Source organism: Eutrema salsugineum, unplaced genomic scaffold (genome assembly GCF_000478725.1).
Source record: "Eutrema salsugineum unplaced genomic scaffold, Eutsalg1_0 scaffold_6, whole genome shotgun sequence".
NCBI lineage: Eukaryota > Viridiplantae > Streptophyta > Magnoliopsida > Brassicales > Brassicaceae > Eutrema > Eutrema salsugineum.
In genome coordinates this window covers 8,034,896-8,055,108 of record NW_006256547.1, presented here as the reverse complement: position 1 = coordinate 8,055,108, position 20,213 = coordinate 8,034,896, and the positions used below count along the sequence as shown (strand labels likewise).

General features: G+C 33.0%; 2 protein-coding genes across 2 annotated transcripts; one reads left to right on the top strand and one right to left on the bottom strand.

Moving 5' to 3' along the window:
- Positions 1-2,487: 2,487 nt before the first annotated feature.
- LOC112083432 (polyubiquitin 11-like) lies at positions 2,488-2,775 on the top strand. Its single transcript, XM_024151459.1, has one exon. The coding sequence runs from the start codon at positions 2,488-2,490 to the stop codon at positions 2,773-2,775; it is 288 nt and encodes a 95-aa protein (XP_024007227.1).
- A 2,663-nt stretch (positions 2,776-5,438) lies between these two features.
- Positions 5,439-8,845, bottom strand: LOC18011600 (probable protein phosphatase 2C 74). Its single transcript, XM_006395845.2, has 6 exons — positions 8,595-8,845; positions 8,057-8,496; positions 6,766-7,149; positions 6,554-6,671; positions 6,189-6,412; positions 5,439-6,051 (listed from the first exon to the last, which is right to left on the bottom strand). The coding sequence occupies exons 2-6, from the start codon at positions 8,321-8,323 to the stop codon at positions 5,692-5,694; spliced, it is 1,353 nt and encodes a 450-aa protein (XP_006395907.1). The 5' UTR covers positions 8,324-8,496; positions 8,595-8,845; the 3' UTR covers positions 5,439-5,691.
- Between the last annotated feature and the right edge of the window lie 11,368 nt (positions 8,846-20,213).

The window sequence follows — 20,213 nt, the reverse complement described above, 5'->3', positions numbered from 1 at the left end:
TAAATTGACTAATTTGTCACATCCTAGTTATTTTGTTGTATTAAACTACCAAATATTATAAAATAGCAGTAATTTAGAATTTGTTTGAATTGTGTTCTCTAACATTTTGGAATGTATACATGTTTAAGTTTGACCTTATTATTTTGGTTTTATTTTTGTTTGTGGTTTTTCTTGAATTCATTAGCTGGTTTTATTGTGAATAAAAATTTAGATATTTTTTTTTAATTTATCATATCTATATATATGTTCCCCGATCATTTATATGTAATTGAGACTACATATAAAATAAGAAACTGATTATAAATAACGAAGACTAGATATCCGGTGTTCATCTCGAGATTCAAAAGAAACTTTGCAACAATAATAAATGCCAGTAAAATCTTCTCTACAAAACTCTCCTTCAAAATACCACATAGATATGCATTTTTTATCATTACATCCCTCCAAACATGGTTTGACAAAATCTCCTGTTCATCAATAAAAATCATATAGAATTTTTTTTTGTACAAATAATCAAATTAATATTTTAATTTTTTGAACCGCAAATTTTCTTTATAGTCTATTAAAAACTTTGAAATATTGAAGAAAATATTTAATCATAATGATGCATATTTTTGGCATTTCCGAAAATACAAATCCAATAAAATAAACGTGATATCTGCTGCAATTGTGGGCTGAAGGATGAAAACAACCACCATCAATGAAGATAGAAGAAGAGATGAATTTTTTGTTGTTGTCATTAGTTCTGATTATTAAAGATGGGGAAAGTCTTTATTAAAATATAATTCAATATCACTAGAAAAATAAAAACCTATCAAAAATAATATTCAAGTCAATGTTAGAAATTTCAATATAACAGAGACACCTGTATAAGAAAGATAGCTCAAAGAATTTTTGTTTATCTTCCTTGTTTGTTTGATAAAAAATAATTTAGTCTTCTTGATAGAGATGACGATATTTTTACAAAATTTATGCATTATTTAAGATTTGATTTACTTTTTTCTGATGTAAACATACAAAGAACTGATGGTACTCACCTTATGTGTGTGCGTTTATATACATGAATAAACTTAATTTCTGGTCTATATTGTAAATGAATATTATATAATGTATTTCTCTATTAAATAATGAAACTCGTTGACCAAATCTATGGTAAAAATTATAACGTGGACAAAAGAATTTACTGTAAATGGTCAACAAATTTTATTATTATTATGTTTTCCGCTTGAGATTGTGTTTACGTGGTAAATAATTATTATATCAACCAAATATACGTATTGCATGCATTCATTTAATCTAATGACCAAAAAAACCAGACCCAAATTTAAGAAAGTAGCCAATTACATATGAATCAATCTAAAAACCAAAACCAGGTTCTCTTAATGAAGAAGATTATCCACCTTGAGCTGATGAATATCTTATCCCAAAACCATACGGAGTTGGTCTCTTAATCAGATTATGACTGAATGTCACATACTTTGATTTATTCTTCTTTCTTGCTTCATTCTAAGAGTTAGTAGTTCTTGTACCCATATATTCTTAGTTATAGTCTCACATCTTTAATAATCCATATATTCTTATGACAACATCCACTCCTAGTTGTTTAAATCTGCTACTAGCTTAAGAAAATCATCAACATTCTCGTCTATGCTTTTGGAATCCGCCATCTTGAAAGTATAGAACTTAAGGTGTAGGTAGATGCGATTAGGAAAATAAGTCTTTGTGTATATCTTTCCAAGATGGACCACATAGCTGCTACTACAGTGTTTGACTTCCATACCAGTCAAATCCTTGGCCTTTTCTAGTTTCTCAAATTCCATCGGATCAAAGTTTTGATCAAATTCTGCTGAACGTTGATAACGTGGATGATCTTCTTTTGTATTGAATGGATCTTTCGACAGCTTCTCATTCGTAAGGATCCCTTTTAGCCCTTAAACACCAAAGTGAAGGAACATAATTAAGAACCTTCCACCAAGAAAAATCCCCTGTTCCATCAAATAAACAAATCAATTATAAAACAGTGTGAACTCTTTTTTTCTTCAGATCATATATTAAAGACAGTAAGAACAAATAAAGCGAAACAATGAAGTTTAATTTGTATATTGCCGCGGAGCGCCTATTCCCTTTTTCTTCTTTTTTTGGCTACTTGGTGACAATCGTCCACCAAATATTATATACTTACAAGACTACAAACATGGACACGTTTTCCGTAGCTCCTTAAGCGTCAAGGGTGATTTTTTAATTGATAATTTTTGGCTCTCCTTGTTCTTCAAGTGAGAGCCCCTGGGCTGTTTTATAAGAGAAGCACTTTTCCTTCTTCTTCAAAAATAATAAAGAAAAAAATCGCTCTGCGAAGATCTCCTGATTTTTTCTTATCAGTAAAACGTACGTCTTTTCTCTCTACTGGTTCTTTTGTTTCAAGTTTTGAGTCTGACATCGATCTGATTCCGTTTCCTTAATATATATAGTTGATTCTTGGGTCTATATATGTTTGCTGATCTACTACTACTCGCTTTCTTTGATTCTCAGATGATTTCTTGTTTTCAGAAGCCGATCGTGGAAACCCTCCCTGGCAAGACAAACACACTCGAGGTTGAGAGCTATGACGCCATGGACATTACAAAGGCAAAAATTCAGAACCAGGAAAGGTTGATCTTGGCCGAAAGTGGCGACACCTCGATTATGCGTATCTCCATCAAGAAATTGACAAACGAACGCTTCAACCTCGCTGTCGAAAGATCAGACACTGTTGATGATGTCAAGAAGATGATCTGAGACATGGGAGACTTCCCTGTGGACCAACAAGCGCTATTCTTTGCCGAGGATATGCTCAAGGGTGACCATACCTTGGAGAGTTACAACATCCAAGAGAATTCAACTGTGGATCTGGTTCCTCGGATTAGAGGTGGTGGTGGTGGAATGCAGATCTTGTACATGACACGTTCAGGCAAAACTCTTACCCTAGAGTTTGAAAACTCAGACATTGCACGTACGGACTCTCTACTTCCAGAAGAATCCGTTGAAAATCCTATTTCTCCTTCGTCTTCTTCGTGGTTTCAGCATCTTAGCATTGTGGTCTACTTCAAAAAGTTGGGTTATCGATGCTTTGGAGCTTGGAGATAAACCGATCAACTACATGGACTGAAGTCATGTTGACTAATTCTGTGTTGTGTCTCCATCTCTTTGCTTTTTTGTGCTTTGCTTTCAATAATTGGAGTTCTTCTCCTTACATGTTCTTTCCCATTTCGGTTTTTTTTTCCCATTTTGGTTGCTTTGAATAATAGGAGTTTTACTCCTTACATGTTCTTTCCCATTTCGGTTGTTGCTTTGGTTTCAATAGTAGGAGTTTTTATTTCCTTTGTTTCTTGTTTTCTATCTAAATCATCAAAAAAAAATGTAAAAAAAAAAAAGTTAGTTGAGGAAAAACCGTTTGTTCTTGTTTATTCATCCTTCAACTTCTCTTGTTTAAAAAGTAAAATTAGTTTAGGAAAAACCGTGTGCTCTTGTTTATTCATACCCCCAATTTGGAACCATCTATCACAGCAAGACTTATTCTATTAATTTAAGGCTTTCTAACTAGTCCATTAATTTTAGTAAGTCCATTAAGCCTATGGATGGTTAAAATTCTCCAACCGATCCAAAATTCTCGAATCTAAACTGAAATTTCCAAAACCTAACATAGACCATATCATAAAATAACCCCAGTAATGCAAATTACTTGATCCTAAACCAATCCGAATGGTATGAAACCGATTGAATTAACTGAACTAACCAGTAATAAAAAAAAAATATTTTTGGTTAATAGATATCAAAAATCGACATTAAATTAGACTAAAATCTAAAATATTCCTTTATTTTAAATCTTTTTCCAAAACTCAAATTCAAACCGAACCGATAAAACATTTAATCTTGAATGGGATTATATTTTCTAAAATTCAAAAAAAAATCCAAAAATTGAATAACTCAAACTTGAACAAAATTAATATAAAGCTTGATCCCGTATTATTGACCTATTTTATCAAACTCGAAAACCTCGAAACTTGAATTACCCAAACTGAATCAAACCAAACAACCAACAAAGTGAATTGGTACAACTTGAGTAGAAAGAATTGTTCAAAGGACCATGTTTTGCTAAACTATGAGCTACCACATTTGAATCCCATAAAAGCATGTATAAAAAAAACATAACAAAATTTCATCGCCCACCACTTGATATCCTTACATAAGTTATCAATCTCAAAAGTTTGGGTAGTACTAGGGGTGTCAAAATGAGACAAGGGTCATGGATAAACCTAACTCAACCCCATGACCTGTGACCTTAAAAGATAAAAAAATATATATATATATATCCTAATGAGTTGTTGGGTTAAATAGGTCATGGATCAAATGGATCAATGAGTCAGATAGTTCAAATTTTCATGGATCGTTTGATTAAATGGAGGGCCCGTTGAATCCATTAATTTTTTTTCCCAAAACCAAATTAATCGATCCTTCTTTCTCGAATTTGCCAGATCAAAAGCACATAAACTTATATTCGACCTTTGATCTCTTACCAAATTAAATCAATCCTAGTACTGAACTACTGATTCTCAGTGGCAACAAGAGGGTTTTGCAAGCGATTCTAGAACCATTTATGCATTCTACCAATGTCTTACCAAATAATAAATAACATATTTTGTTAAATACATATTTTAACATGTTTTTATGCCAAAATGAAACTTTTTTGGAAACCCTTCATGCATTTGCAGGGTTTTAAACAAGAGAAGTTGAAGGATTAGAGACTCAATTTATATTAGCGAAAATTACACTTAAAGTTTAGTTTTTTTTTTCTTTTCAAAACAACAATTTTCAAATTTTGTTGGATTTGAAGTTTTAGAATTAAACTTGAAGATTGGTTACCCATCTGACATAAATGATCCAAGTGTAATAGTGTTAATTAAGCATCGTTTTTATCATGTTAACATCGACAAATAACATTTTTAAAAAAATGATAGGTATATTTTTTAATGAAATAAAACTAAACAGTTTGAATCAACTATACCAAAATTAAAATTTGAATCGTAGCTTAGATTTGATTTTAGTGAAAATTCTTTCTCATCAATATTATTTTCTTAAAAGAAAAATTTGGCTTGAATAATTGATTTATCATAAAAACGCATATATATGTTGAAAATAAAATTTTAAAACACATAAAATTTAAGGTAAAATCATCATGATGATTTTTCGTTTGTAGAATATGTTTGGATTAAAATCAGGTCTAAATGAATATTGTAGCATCACCTATAGTAGTTTACGTGATCTCGTAACACTAATTTTTAATCATTTAGACTAATTAATAGGTACTGCAACTATACAGCTTCTCAACTTCCAATACCGTGGTGGCTCCATGCATGCTCAAACACTCTGTGTGTTCTTTCGACAAACAGAAATTGCTCAAATAAACTCAAATGTAGCTTTCAGAATTTTATTTACAAAAGAAGAGGATATTATAGCAAAAGTAGTGGCAGAGTAGATATATATACAAACCAGCCACACTCAAAAGTATTGGCGTGTAACACTAATTTACCAAACAGTAACTTTTGACACGAACATAGAGAATAAAGAGACATTGAGACTCAATAAAAACTGAGAAAGAAAGAGAGACAAGGTCTGATCTCACATCTTAACCTCCTGCCTCTGTTCTCTGTTTTCCTACTCTTTGGTCGGCACATATACTGGGAGATTCACGAGTGTGTCGATTCTGTGGACTCCATTGAGCTCAGGCGATTCGTGTCCCGAGTCTGGAGTTGATGTTGATGCTGTGTCTGGTTCATGTTCAGTAACGCCAGTCTTGATGTATTTCTCCTCCTTTGAAAAAGAAGAAGTTGATAATTTGTTTGGTTCCGAGTCGAGGAAGAGGCAAACTACAGCACAGTCGTCGACTTTTGAAGTTGGAAACTTCCATCTCCAATTCCTCATTGCAGCCTCCACCAAGGCTCGACCTGCAGAGGAACGTGTTGGGGCTTTTGCTACAATCTCCACAACCTCTTCGTTCGTCAATACATCCCAAATCTAGCAAAGTTTAAAAGCAAAAGAAATTTACTTCACAGAGAGAAAAGACCAAATAGTTTAGTACATTCATTAGGCATTTGTTTTTATGGTTTATGTCCAAAACTGTTCTGAAATCTAACTTGCATTTTTTCACCTACCCCATCGGTTGCCAAGACGACAAATTCATCTCTATCAGTGAGGCGCCGGTAAGACACGTCAGGCACAGAAATGAGACCAAAGTCCTTGAGGCAAAAATCTCCAAAAGCACGTGCCATGGCGAGACCAGGTGAATTGTGGTTAGGAAGCCACAGGCGGGCAACGCCCGGTTCATCTCTGAGAGCAAATATACGTCCTCTACATTTTTTTATCCTTGCTGCTTCCGCTGTGAAAATAAGAAAACTCGAAACTTTAATTGATAATGCTTCTCAAATGTACCATTACATGTCGCCACATCAGTAGATATCTGGCATGAATGGGTAACCAAAATCAAGCAAAGTAGCTTTCAGATGCAAGGTATAGTAACCTGGAACATCTGGTTTGAGATCTTCAGTTAATTGAAAAGGAACAAGTTTATTGTCTTTGTTCCTTGTACCCAATACTGCTCTTGAATCCCCAATATTTCCGACAACAAGATGTTGACCCTAACGAAAAACCCAAAAAAGAAAGACAATCAACACAAATGAAAACGGATTTATGCACAAAAAAAAAAACTCAGAAACAAACACTAGAACTTACCTGCTTGACCATGGTAACTGCAGTTGTTCCACTGCAGAAACAATCAACATCCTTTTGCATCTTCAATTCCTTGTCCATGAATCTGTATGCTTTAACAATTGAGCCTAACAGTGTTTGAATCATATCCGGATCCTTTACAGTATCCTTATTGTAGACTCGGGATTCTCCATTAGCAGATATATGCACAAAGTTATCTGAGATCTTTCTGTCAGAAGTGTTGAGGCTGATCTCTTTAAGTACCTCCTCGCAAGACACATATGACTCCAAATGAGAGCCTAATTTTAGTGGAAGCAAATCCCTCACTTTCTTTGCGACAACGTGACCATACGGACCATGGCCATCAAAAACACCACAAAAAACGGTGTCCGCCATAGACCCAAAATTCTGAAACATTTAAAAACATGTAAAATGCATTAAATAACTACAATTAATCCATATCCAGCTGAAACTCACTTGAACAACATTAGGCTCTACAACTATAGGTGAAAAGCGAATTAAGATAAACTCCAAAACAGCATAAAGTTACAGCAATAAGAACTATATGAAAATTAAAATACAAAGTGTGAAACTACATAAACAGCACTAGTCTCTACATCTAGAGGTAAGAAACGAATAAAACGATAAACTCCAAAACAGCAAAAAGTTACTCAGCTCATTCGTTTGACTAAATCAAATATTCCTTGAAGAATGCAGCTTTTAGATGGCAAACATACTGAGAACAAAATAAGGTCAAAGACCTCAGAAAGGGCAGATTATTCAGCATCCACTCGTTACAGAAACATAAGACTACATGGAAACTAAATGAATCATAAGACTACACTAAGTGAATCAATACATTTGATGAGACAAACACGTACTGAAAAATAACTTTTCAATACCTCTTAGATAGCATTTTATCCTGCAGCCATTTAATAAATGCAATGGAAGCTATGTGGAATCCAAAACAACAAACCGGACAAAACAAATGTGGTTTTATCTGTTGAATTGAAACTATATGGAAACTAAACTACAAAGTGAATCAATTGTTCCTTAGACTAATACATTTGATAAGAATTTACACATACTCAAAAATAACTTCTCAAGACGTTATAGAGAGCATATTGTCCTCCAGCCACTTGATACATGCAATGAGAGCTATGTGGAATCCAAACAGAAACAACAAAACCAGACATGAACAAGTATATTTTCATACAATATCTTAATTGAATTCTATGTAATGATCAATAAAGTCAGTTTGATTTGCTATCTACACGTTCGAGAGAATGTCGTGTCGGTATAATCAAAAACTAACCTCCCAGACAATCATGGCGTCCTGATTAGGCCCTTTCTTGCCATGTTGAGAGAAGAGTGACGCAATGTCCGTAGAGCCATTCAAGAACATCCTCCCAGGGATCCTATGGAGAAGTGGCTCATCTTCTCCGGTGTTATCGAACGAAGAGCTACAAGACGTGGATCTCCTCGTGGAACTCTTCCTCCTCCTAGATCCATGAGGAGCACGAGGAGATCCATGGATCGATCTCCTTCTGCTTCCTCCTGAAGATGATAAACAGGACCCCATGTCAAGGGCCCTGATTAGGCTTACCAAGCACTCCAGACCACCACCAACGCAATCAAAATCAAAACTTTTGTTTTCCGGTGACGGAACCTTCAATCTCAAGCCTTCACTCACCGCCAGGTTTGTAAAATTGAATAACACACACACACAACGATTCGATGATCGAAACAAAAACCCTGAAACGACGAATCCTTCTACAATATCAATCCAGAAACGATGATCAAATGAATCTTCTTAGTTGAATCGAGATTGAAGAAAATAGAATGAGAAGAACCAGAGAGCTGATTAGAATCCGAGTTTGAGCAAAGAGTCGTTAGATTTTCAGAAATAGATTATCGTTTTATCCAGAATCTGATCCACAAACATAAATCGAAAGAGAATCTTTTTTCTGCAATAAGAAGAAGAAGAAAGAGAGTAGCGAGACGAATAATTTGCTTAGAAGGTGGAGATAGAATTGGATCTAAAGGAGAATCAGAATCGTATTTCGAGGAACGACCACAAATTTCTTACGATAATGGCGCTCTGGTTCTCTATCTCTCTCCCCAATACTTTATTTTTCTAAGGATTAGTTTTTTTTTTCAAAATAAAATTCTAAATTTTAGCAAACTAGGATTGACAATTTTTAAAAGATAAACACACGAAAAAAACTTTCCAAAAATGCATAAATTTATCCAATCAGTTATTTAGAAAGAAAACACTTTTATCTCAATAAAATTGATTTTTACTATTTTCACACTTTGAAAACACGAGTGTCACCATGTGGAACACTTTGAATTTAGGTTATAAATGGTAAAAAATAAAAAGGCGGTTTTTAACCAAACACAATAAAAACCGCATGACTGTCACCAATCAGACAATTTTATGTCTGAATTTGCGTTTTTCTTTTTTAAAAATGCAATTAGCGGTTTTGCACAACAAGTAAAAGAGAGAACTGCTGTTAAAACCAAAAACGCCCTATTATCCCAGCGGTTCAAGCAAAATCACTGTGTATTATTTTTTTTTAATTAATAAAAATTACTATATATGGCTAAAAATATATATAACTCTTTCACTTCCTCCCTTCTTTTCTTATAAACATACATAACCATATTTTCATGATTTATTATTTTTTAAAACTCTTTTAATAAATTTGTATCAAACTGTAAAAAATTCTTAAAATATAAAATTCTTTTAATTTCTTTGAATTAAGTTTTATCTTGTTTAGTAGTATTTGTATCCCAAAAAATAAACTTTTACTTGAAATAAAATTTGAAAATTTGAAGTTCATAAATATATATAAAAAATTTTTAGTAACCAAAATTAATAATTTAGTTACAATTATGTTAATTATTTATCTATAATTTGTAATCCGTACCGCTTTAGTCTTATTGTGAACCGCAAGCTGTTTTTTACCAATCAAACATTATTCTGTACCGCCAATTATATTCAAACCGCAGTTGTCCCGCAAATAAAATTTCTCGCACGTACCGCAGTTGAACCGTACTACACTCTCAAATCGCTTTTCCCTCACAGCCAAAAACGTTGTTACCATTCGGAGCTTAACTATGTCCAAAACATACACTTTTGAGTTTTTATTACCAAAAAGACATTTTTCTACTATTTAAACACTAAAAAGGACTAAAAAAACATTTCATTAACACACATTTACTTATCTATATTTTTTATTTAATATTATATTAATATCACACACCCCCATAATTGTTTGTTGTTATTTATTTATTATTTAAAAAATAATTGAATAATTATTTTAACACTATAAATTATATAATTTTTTCTTAATACTTTGATACCTATTTTATAATTTTTAACCTAAATTACTTTGTCGTTTAGTGATAAACATATACGTATCCATATAGTAGCGTTTACGTAGACACAAATATATAGATATCTATGTAATTATACAGATATATATATATATGCATATACATATGTATTCATATAATAGCGTACACGTGGATACAAATATATGAATATCTATGCAATTATATAGATATATATATATATATATGCATATCCACATGCATAGAGTATAGATAAATGTAACTATATAGATAAACATGTATATTTACATATGTATCCATATAGTTGCATATATATAAATACAACTATATAGATATATATATATATATGTATATCTACATGCATATATTATAGATGGATGTAACTATATAAATATATATGTATATAATATACATGTATATCCATATAGTTAGATGTAACTGTATAAATATATATGTATATAATATACATGTATATCCATATAGTTACATATATAGGTGGGTCTCGTGCGATTTAGTGTGTGGAAGTTGATGAATTAAGGTGGGTTGCATGCGATTTAGAGTGTGGAAGATGATGAGTGAATTTAAATGGGTCTCATACGTTTTAAAAAGAAATAAAGGACAAAAAAGTCAAAAAAAAATGAGAGCAAAGTAAGATCAATGCTCCATTTTCAAAAAGTGTTTTTTTTTTGACATTACACTTTGAAAAAGTGTCTCTGTAGGTAATATTCTCTGAAAACTTTGTAAACAGACCAAACCAAACACTTTCCAACCAAAAAAAAAGTGTCTCAAACACCTTCCAACCAAACCAAAAAGTGTCTTCATATCAACCTTTGGATCGTTAAACAGATTACGAAGACCCCATGGCAATTGTCTCTATTGTGCACACCAAAATCACTGTAAATAAATCAATATATCTTCAGATTTGTTACAGTTTTTTCAGATATATTGTTTCGAGCTAAAAGAACATGGATTGTTTTCACAACAGGCTCACCATTGGGTTTAATGGCTGAAATATCACAAATTGAAAAAATAAAATCTGACATTGCATAAATGAGTCTTTGTGCTATAATTAATATGTATTTCCGATTTTACCCTTAATGAATCCAATTTGTGGCATTGCTGATTTTAACTTATTTAAATAAAACTAGGTTTAATTATTTATTAAATATCTAGGTTTAAGTATTTCTTTTCTCCCTCCTTCCTAGCTGCGTTCGTTTTTATTGGAGCTCGAAGTAGAATCTCAAATCCTTCGAACCATTGACTCTCTTCCTATTTCTCATATTCTTCATCCTCTGTAATCCGTTTATTGTCTTTATCAACTCTCCACACTATCATTGATGAAGTTTCAAAACCCAATTAGGTTTTAATTAGGAGATTTGGGGATTTCACAATTTAGGGATTGGATTTGCCAAAATTGCTTGTTCGGTATGCAAATCGGGTTGATAACCCAGTTTTATGTGACGATTAGGTCTTTGGATAGATAATTTTTTGAATGTTGTTATTGAATCGTAGTGGATTCTTAGGTAGATTGGAATTAGAACCTGAGTTCATTACCAAATCTGCGGAGAATGACAACTAGTATAAATGGTATAACAATGAGATAAAGGACAACTGGTACACATAGGTATAACTAAGACAACTTAAATAATTGCTAATTGAGAATTCTTAAATTCTATATTCAGGAGATAATGAGCATCAGCCACACCAACATTCAAATGGATTTTAAGAAATTTCATCTATATTATATCATTTAATACCTTATATTTGGAACAGATAACTTATTTCATCTATGTTATATTGATAATCACCTTATGAAACAAAAGAGGCAAAATATATAATTTTACATAACTTGTAATATGCAAATCTCGTAAATAAAAATTTATAGTTAAAAATCAATGTAAACGCTAAAATCTCAAAAAAACAACTATTAAGAATTTCAGACAAGTATAGAATTAGGTACAACTATGTACAAAAATTGACGGTGCACATAGGTGCATGTGTTACTTTCACTTAAATAATGCAAAAAGTTGTAAACTATAAGGAATACAATTAAAAAGATGGAAAACATGATATTATAGTTTTTCTAATACATATTATTGGTTTCACATCAAACACCCTTTATGATACAAGGAAGATTTTGATAATGTTAACAATCTTATGATGGAAAAGAGGCAAAATTATGATTTTGCATAAATTGTAGTATGAAATTGTTGTAAATAAACTACAATAGTCGAAAATCATGTGGACAACTACAAAATAATAATTTATACTAAGAGATAACTGGAAAATTGCTAAAATTACCAAAGAACAACTATGAAGAATTGGACAACTCGACAAAAATTGATGGCACATGTGGTACTTTGACTGCGCACATGTCTCTTTTTGTCGGCGCACATGTCCTCTTTTCATTATTTTTTAATTAATTTTAGTTGCAATTTTAAATTGTATAATTATATCAGTTGTACTTAGTATCAATTTTAATTTATATATTCATATAATTAACCAGTTATACTTAGTTGTACTTAGTTGTACTTAAATTATGAAATGCAAAAAAAATCTTAAACTTTAAGGAAAAAAATTAAAATTGTAGAGAACATGAAATTATTGTAGTCTATTTACAACGTTTTTATAATACAAATTATGAAAAATCATAATTTTGATTTTTTTCATTATAAGATTGTTAACATTATCAAAGTCTTCCTTGTATCATAATGGATGATGTGAAACCAATAATATGTATAAAAAATGATAATTTCATGGTATCCATATTTTTATTTTATTCCTTATAGTTTGCATTTCTTAAGTGGATGCTTTTTTACATGTTTATTTTTTATTAATTTTTTAAATTAGAAAGTTAAATATTGTTGTATATACGTGTTTAACTGTACCTTGTTTATCCCCATTTAGGAAAGATTTTCTCTACTAAAATGTATAATGGGACTATCCAGAATGAAAATCTCTCTGCTAAAATATAATTTTTTGACTAAAAGAAAATCTCTTCGGATAAAATAAATTCAAAAGCATACACAAATTAGGTTTTCATGCTACTTTTGCTCTGAAACCACTTCTCTAATTTTATAAGTCATTTTTAGTCTTCCGGAGACGTTCTTCGCAGAAAGGCCTAAGGTTGTCTTCATTGTTGCTCTGGGACGTGATCCGGATTCTAGATCCACAAGACAAGTTACCCAATGGGCTACAACTTTTCTGAAGAGCTTCAAGGCTTCCGGAGAGATTATGGCCTTCGTCTGAGTAGTTTTTTGAGCCGCATCGGTTTGGTCTGGATTTTGCATGCTAGACAGGTTCACATTCAAATGGCTGTTATTTTCTGATCACTGATCCGAACGGGCTGATTTAAAGTTCACTGAAAAGGTAGCTAAATCCTCTACAATTTTGGAAGTCCTCCGTCTTGGGCAGTCTTTGAAGTGTATTGGCGGCTCAGGAAAAGTGCCCGAGAATCATGTACATGTTTTGGCCGAGGATTCTTGCCCGCGGTACATGTTTTTGTCCGAGAAACATGACTCGTGGTACACAAAGTGGCCGATAATTTTTTGACCCATTCTTCATCTTTTTCAACATTTTCTCCAATGGTCTCCACTCCTTTGCTCCTAAGTGCCTCCAAAGTACTTGATAAACATTCCAAATATGCAGAACTGACTTGGACCTAATGAAATTTCCTATAAAAGCTCAAACAAAGATAAAACACTAAGAAAACTATCTAATATGCATGCATGGGATTCAAAACAAGTATTAAAATGCATGCTAAACATGATAAATATGCATATATCAACTGGCCACCCCTTATAAGTATAGACATAACTCATAGAAGAAATTCAAGTTGTGCATGAAGAGAGGACAAGCATCTTCGAGACAAATATTACCCAACCTTGTCCTCTAAAAAAGTTAGACTCATGCCAAGGGAACATCAAAATTGACACTCAGTCGGCAGCTTTGGAATAGTTATCGGCTCACGCCAAACTTTTTCAAAATAATTCATATGCGTCTTGCTCCAAACTTCCAGCTTCATGAACGGCATGGTTAACCAAAGTAGCCATGGGAAAAATATGTTACAGATTATCCCTAATTCCCAGATAACTTCTGAATGTAAATAATTTTATTTTGGATGAAGAGACATACCTATCTCCAAGTTGCAGAAATTTATAATGTTAAGGAAACGACCTTACATGAAGCAGATTCTGATTTTGGCTAAATCAGTTTGAAAAAAGAATTTAAAATATGCTTCTTCATCGCTTGTTGATTCTCAGCGCAAGTGTGGGAAGCTCTCACTAAAGGAATCATCAAGGAATCATCTCAGACTCATCAAAAGACTTTCCTCTATTTATCTTAAGGTACACTTTCCAATATGTTATTCATAGCTGATATAAGATTGGAATCTATCAAACTTATGATCACAAAATGATCAAGAGATTCCAAGCTTGAATGCGAAAGATGATCATCGATGAGAGAGATGGAGATGGGGATTTGTGGTTGAATCAACAATCACACACGAATAAGAGTTTGATTCCACAGGCAATCTGATCCGCAAGTCAATCGAAAAAATGGATTTCACACTAAGATTCTAAAGACAAGAGCAAGAAATTCACCTATGATTGATATTACTGGAAACAAATGCTCAAGCTCAGGGTTCTGGCTCGTCCCTTCCTCTTTTGTGATCTCGGATCAGGTATGACTGCGAGTTTCTGGCAGGATAATTGGTCATCTCTTGGTCCGCTGATTTCTATTACTGGCCCCTCGGATCCGCGCTGCTCTGGATTGCCTATTGATGCAGTGGTTTCGGATGCGATCATGGATGGTGTGTGGTGGATTGATGGAATAAGGAGCAGAAACCCGATCATCTCCTTGCTTCGTCAATGCCTTCCATCACCCACCCCCATTGCTCTCTCCATTTCTGATGACTACTACAAATGGCAAAATTGTACAAACACCACTCCGAATAATTTCTCCACCTCCAAAACGTGGCGTGCTCTCCATCCGCGTGGTCTTCTGGTTGGCTGTCGAAGGCGGTGTGGTTTAAGGGACGCATTCCGAAGCACGCGTTCCTGTGTTGGATACCAGCTGGAACAGGATGCACACGAGAGACAGACTCAGGTCTTGGGGTCTCGCGGTCCCTCCTAGTTGGCTTCTTTGTGATGCAGCTGATGAGTTGCACCAGCACTTCTTATTCGACTGCACGTATAGCCAAGAAATCTGGAACACTTTTTACTCTGCAGCAAGCGCTGCTCCGCCAGCAGATTTTGATCAATGTCTACTATGGTTACTATCTCCTTCACGTGATTCTAACACCTCTCTGATCCTTCGTCTTGCCTTTCAAGCCTCCTTATATAAGATTTTTCGAGAGCTCAGCCTAACACTCTTTCGACAGTCTCGCTGCTAACTACTTGGTTTTCTCTGTTTTGAGCATGTTGCTCTTTGATCTACCTTAGTAATTAATTCATTTTTGGTACAGATCAATGTCTTTGATCTGAGAATGTAGCGCTGTAAGCTCGCTGGGCCTCCTTGTAATCCTTTCTGTTTAAATTAATAAAATTAAAATTTATACTATATAAAAACATAAGTTTAGGGCTCCTGGGAGTGTCCACGTCAGCTCTCTAGGAAGATGCCACGTCAGCACCACATATAAGTGAAGAAGACTTACTAATACTATGAATCTAATTGCTATTTACGTCTGGCCCAATAAAAGTCCAGAAATGACTAATACATCAAACCTAAATAACGCCCAATAAAACAGGCAACCATAAAGCACATGTGGTAGTTGTAGACCAAAATCAGGATCTACCAATCCAATTGATTCCAGAAAAAAATTCTTCCTTAGAATTAATATCTTTTCGTGTTCTCTTTGTCACACATTAAATTAGGGATTCCTCTTGAATTACATTTCATCTTCTCTTACGTTTTTGATTTCCTTCTCCCAATAAACTTTAATTTCTACCTCTTAAATAAGAAACCCGAGAGCCTAATGTTGCAAACAAAAAGAAAAATCGAGGGCACAGAGATTCAACGAGCATAGACGATGAGTAAGTTGACAGAGCAAAATGCAACGACAGCACAGCACCAGTGGTGAGTCACTGAGTTATTTTAAACGGATTATTGTACCAGAGAGGTGATGACGAAACCCTTGAAAAATATTGGCCAAAAAGCAAGGTAAAAATTTCCGGCAATTATCCACAGAAGATCATCCGACTTCAACATCTATATTTAATAGTCATTTTTAAAAAAGCAAGGTAAAAATTTCTGGCAATTATCCACAGAAGATCATCTCTACGTTTTGGAGTTTAAGGTTATGTTTTGGTAAGATACAAAAACGGACTCAGCTGTGAAAATCGAGGTATCTAGAACTAAAATCTTACAATCTTTTATTCATTTTTATTAATTTTTTGGTTTTTATGTTACGTTCTCTCTAAATTGAATTCTAAACCATTAATAATTAATTTGCAGTGATAAAATGATAGAAGCCATTTATGCTTAAGAAATCCACTCGCCTAAAGGTCAGTCTTCACTCTTCAGGCATTCTTTCATACAGTATATCATTTTTCTTCAAATTATGGTATTTTCTTTGTCCAACTTATCAAAAGTTTATTTTTGGTTTACAATGTTATTAAACTACAGAATACCAGCAAAGCATTCGGCCTAGCTATTGGCTCATATAAAATTTACACTTCCACCTCCATTCATGTTGTAGTTGTTATAGAGATTGATCCAAAATCTATACTATATAAAAACATAAGTTTAGGGCTCCTGAGAGTGTCCACGTCAGCACTCTAAGAAGATGCCACGTCATCACCACATATAAGTGAAGAAGACTTACTAATACTATGAATCTAATTGCTATTTACGTCTGGCCCAATAAAAGTCCAGAAATGACTAATACATCAAACCCAAATAACGCCCAAAAAAACAGGCAACCATAAAGCACATGTGGTAGTTGTAGACCAAAATCAGGATCTACCAATCCAATCTATTCCAAAAAAAATTCTTCCTTAGAATTAATATATTTTCGTGTTCTCTTTGTCACACATTAAATTAGGGATTCCTTTTGAATTACATTTCATCTTCTCTTACGTTTTCGATTTCCTTCTCCCAATAAACTTTAATTTCTACCTCTTAAATAAGAAACCCGAGAGCCTAATGTTGCAAACAAAAAGCAAAATCGAGGGCACAGAGATTCAACGAGCATAAAAAATGAGTAAGTTGACAGAGCAAAATGCAACGACAGCACAGCACCAGTAGTGAGTCACTGAGTTATTCTAAACAGATTATTGTACCAGAGAGGTGATGACGAAACCCTAGAAAAATATCGGCCAAAAAGCAAGGTAAAAATTTCTGGCAATTATCCACAGAAGATCATCCGACTTCCACATCTATATTAATAGTCATTTTTTAAAAAAGCAAGGTAAAAATTTCCGGCAATTATCCACAGAAGATCATCTCTACGTTTTGGAGTTTAAGGTTATGTTTTGGTAAGATACAAAAACAGACTCAGCTGTGAAAATCGAGGTATCTAGAACTAAAATCTTACAATCTTTTATTCATCTTTATTAATTATTTGGTTTTTATGTTACGTTCTCTCTAAATTGAATTCTAAACCATTAATAATTAATTTGCAGTGATAAAATGATATAAGCCATTTATGCTTAAGAAATCCACTCGCCTAGAGGTCAGTTTTCACTCTTCAGGCATTCTTTCATACAGTATATCATTTTTCTTCAAATTATGGTATTTGTTTTGTCCAACTTATCAAAAGGTTTTTTTGTTCACAATGTTATTTAACTACAGAATACCAGCAAAGTATTCGGCCTAGCTATTGGCTCATATAAAATTTACACTTCTACCTCCATTCATGTTGTAGTTGTTATAGAGACTGATCCAAAATACAACAGAGAAACATTGAGAATCAAAGACAACAACAACAAAAACCTCTTGAGGTGTTCACCGTGCAACACCTCAAGAGGGCAATATTTTCTACGGTTCATACAATCGGTCGGTGTTATTGGTTGGGTCATGGTAAAGTGGTTTTTGAAAGTTTTTTGTACAGAATGAACAGAGTATAATGATGAATTATTGACTCCCTCTGTTCTCATTAGATTTTCAGGTGTTTCTCTTCACTGGCACCATTACCAAGTCTTTCGGAAGAGCTATGCTGTCAAAGAAAACTGCACCAAATATTTACCAAGTGAAGCTTGGCCACAAACAAGATTCGTCAAAATTGTGTTAGTAATTCTCCTCTCATATCTAATTTTTGTATTGCAGGATTAGATAGCCAAATTTCTACTTGGAGAATTTTTGTATGTGCATGCACATCGGTAATTCAAACTAAGTTCAAGATTAAGAAGAGCAACCTGCAGACATATGGCAGCCATCAAGTACGAACCTTCAACAGAGAACTAAGATTGAAAAATGTGCATTATGTTGAAATCCATCATGTAGGTTACTTAAATGATGTTTCATCTTTCAACTTTTCTAATTATAACTGAAAATATAAACTTTGATAGTATTCTTATAATTAAAATGTTTAATTATATTTATATCATATTGTTATGCTCTATAAAGATAGGCGTATCATGTAAGTGTTTTGCTAGAGATTTGTAAATTTTATTGTCACATAGTTTGTGATTAGAATCCAATTGGTAAAGAGTTTAATTTGAGTTCATTAATTTCTCTGTGAATTTTAGTTGCATTTTAAAGGTTATCCAAAAACATTAAGAGAGAACTCAACGATTCACAGGAAGGTCACAGTCCCTTTTTTATTTACTATTTATCACAAATCTAGAGCTTTTATTAGGACATCCCTTCTGATTGCTGACTTGCCTAGCATCTTCTTCTACTTTAAAGCCGTCATTCTTGAAAAGGTGATGGAGTTAAGTATGTATGTTGTAGCTACTATATGTACGAGTTGATCAGACCAAGTGAAGGAATGTATCTGTGTATTTTTTTTTTATAAGTTTTTTATTTAATTGCATGAAAAAGAAAATTGCATGAGAAAGGTTGTGTATCTATGTACTTTTCTATTTGTTGTCATTTAGTTTGTATTCTGGTTAATTATCACCTTTCATATGATGGTTACGGCTATTTTAGAGATTTTAATCGGTCTAACCTCTCTCTTTTTTAACAGTGCCTACCCAACTTTCACCACTTCCTAACATCTTATCTATTTCTAAGGGGACTTTGTTGTATATATTTTGTTTTGCTTTATTTGAATAATGTGTTATTTCAAAACCATATATATAAAACAAATATAAATTATCCAGTTACATTCCATGTTTGATATGGAAGATAGTTTTTACAATGATAAAAAAAAAATGATATTTTGTAATTTAGTTTTATAATGAAAAAAGTATATGCATTTTTTTGTAATTTCAGAATTCAAAGTTTTAAATGAAACACAAATTGGTGCTTTCTTAATTAAGTGACAAAATTAACAAATTAATCAAGTTCTTCTGTTGCCATTGTGTTAATTCTTCCTTAAAAACAGTAAAATCTTATCGAAACAATATTTTTTTAAAATGTAATAAAATAAATTAAATATTAACACCGCACATAGCGCAGATTATTTCCTAGTTAAAAAAAAAAAAAGAGAGAAGAAGAAATTCACCTATGGACTCTAATGAACAAGAACACAAAGACAAGAAATTTACAGAGATAAAACTTAAAGTTTTTAAATGATTTCTGAATTAATGGTGACTACAAATGATATAAGAAATAGCTTAAATAGGTTATAGCCTTATAGGCCTAGAAACTAACGTTCAAAAACCGAGAAGAAAAGGAAACAAAATATCTAAAATAAATGACAAGAAAACAAAAATAATTGGACTAAATGTAAATTATGGCCGTTGGTGATGGTGGCGCCTTTGAGCAGATTTGGACAGTGTCCATAAATTATTCTTCTTGTAGAAACCTTGAATTTGTTTTCCCAAAAATGCATATAGACGTTGTGGAATTAAAGCACAAAAAAAGTCCAAATAAGGCAAGCTTCATCTTAGACAGATCCTCCTAATCCTTTGTGGTATGGTAGCTAGGAGCACGTTTTAAAGCCTCTAAATGAATGAAAGGCTCTTCTGGATGCATAGTTGTCGTAGAAGCAACGGAAAATGACATGG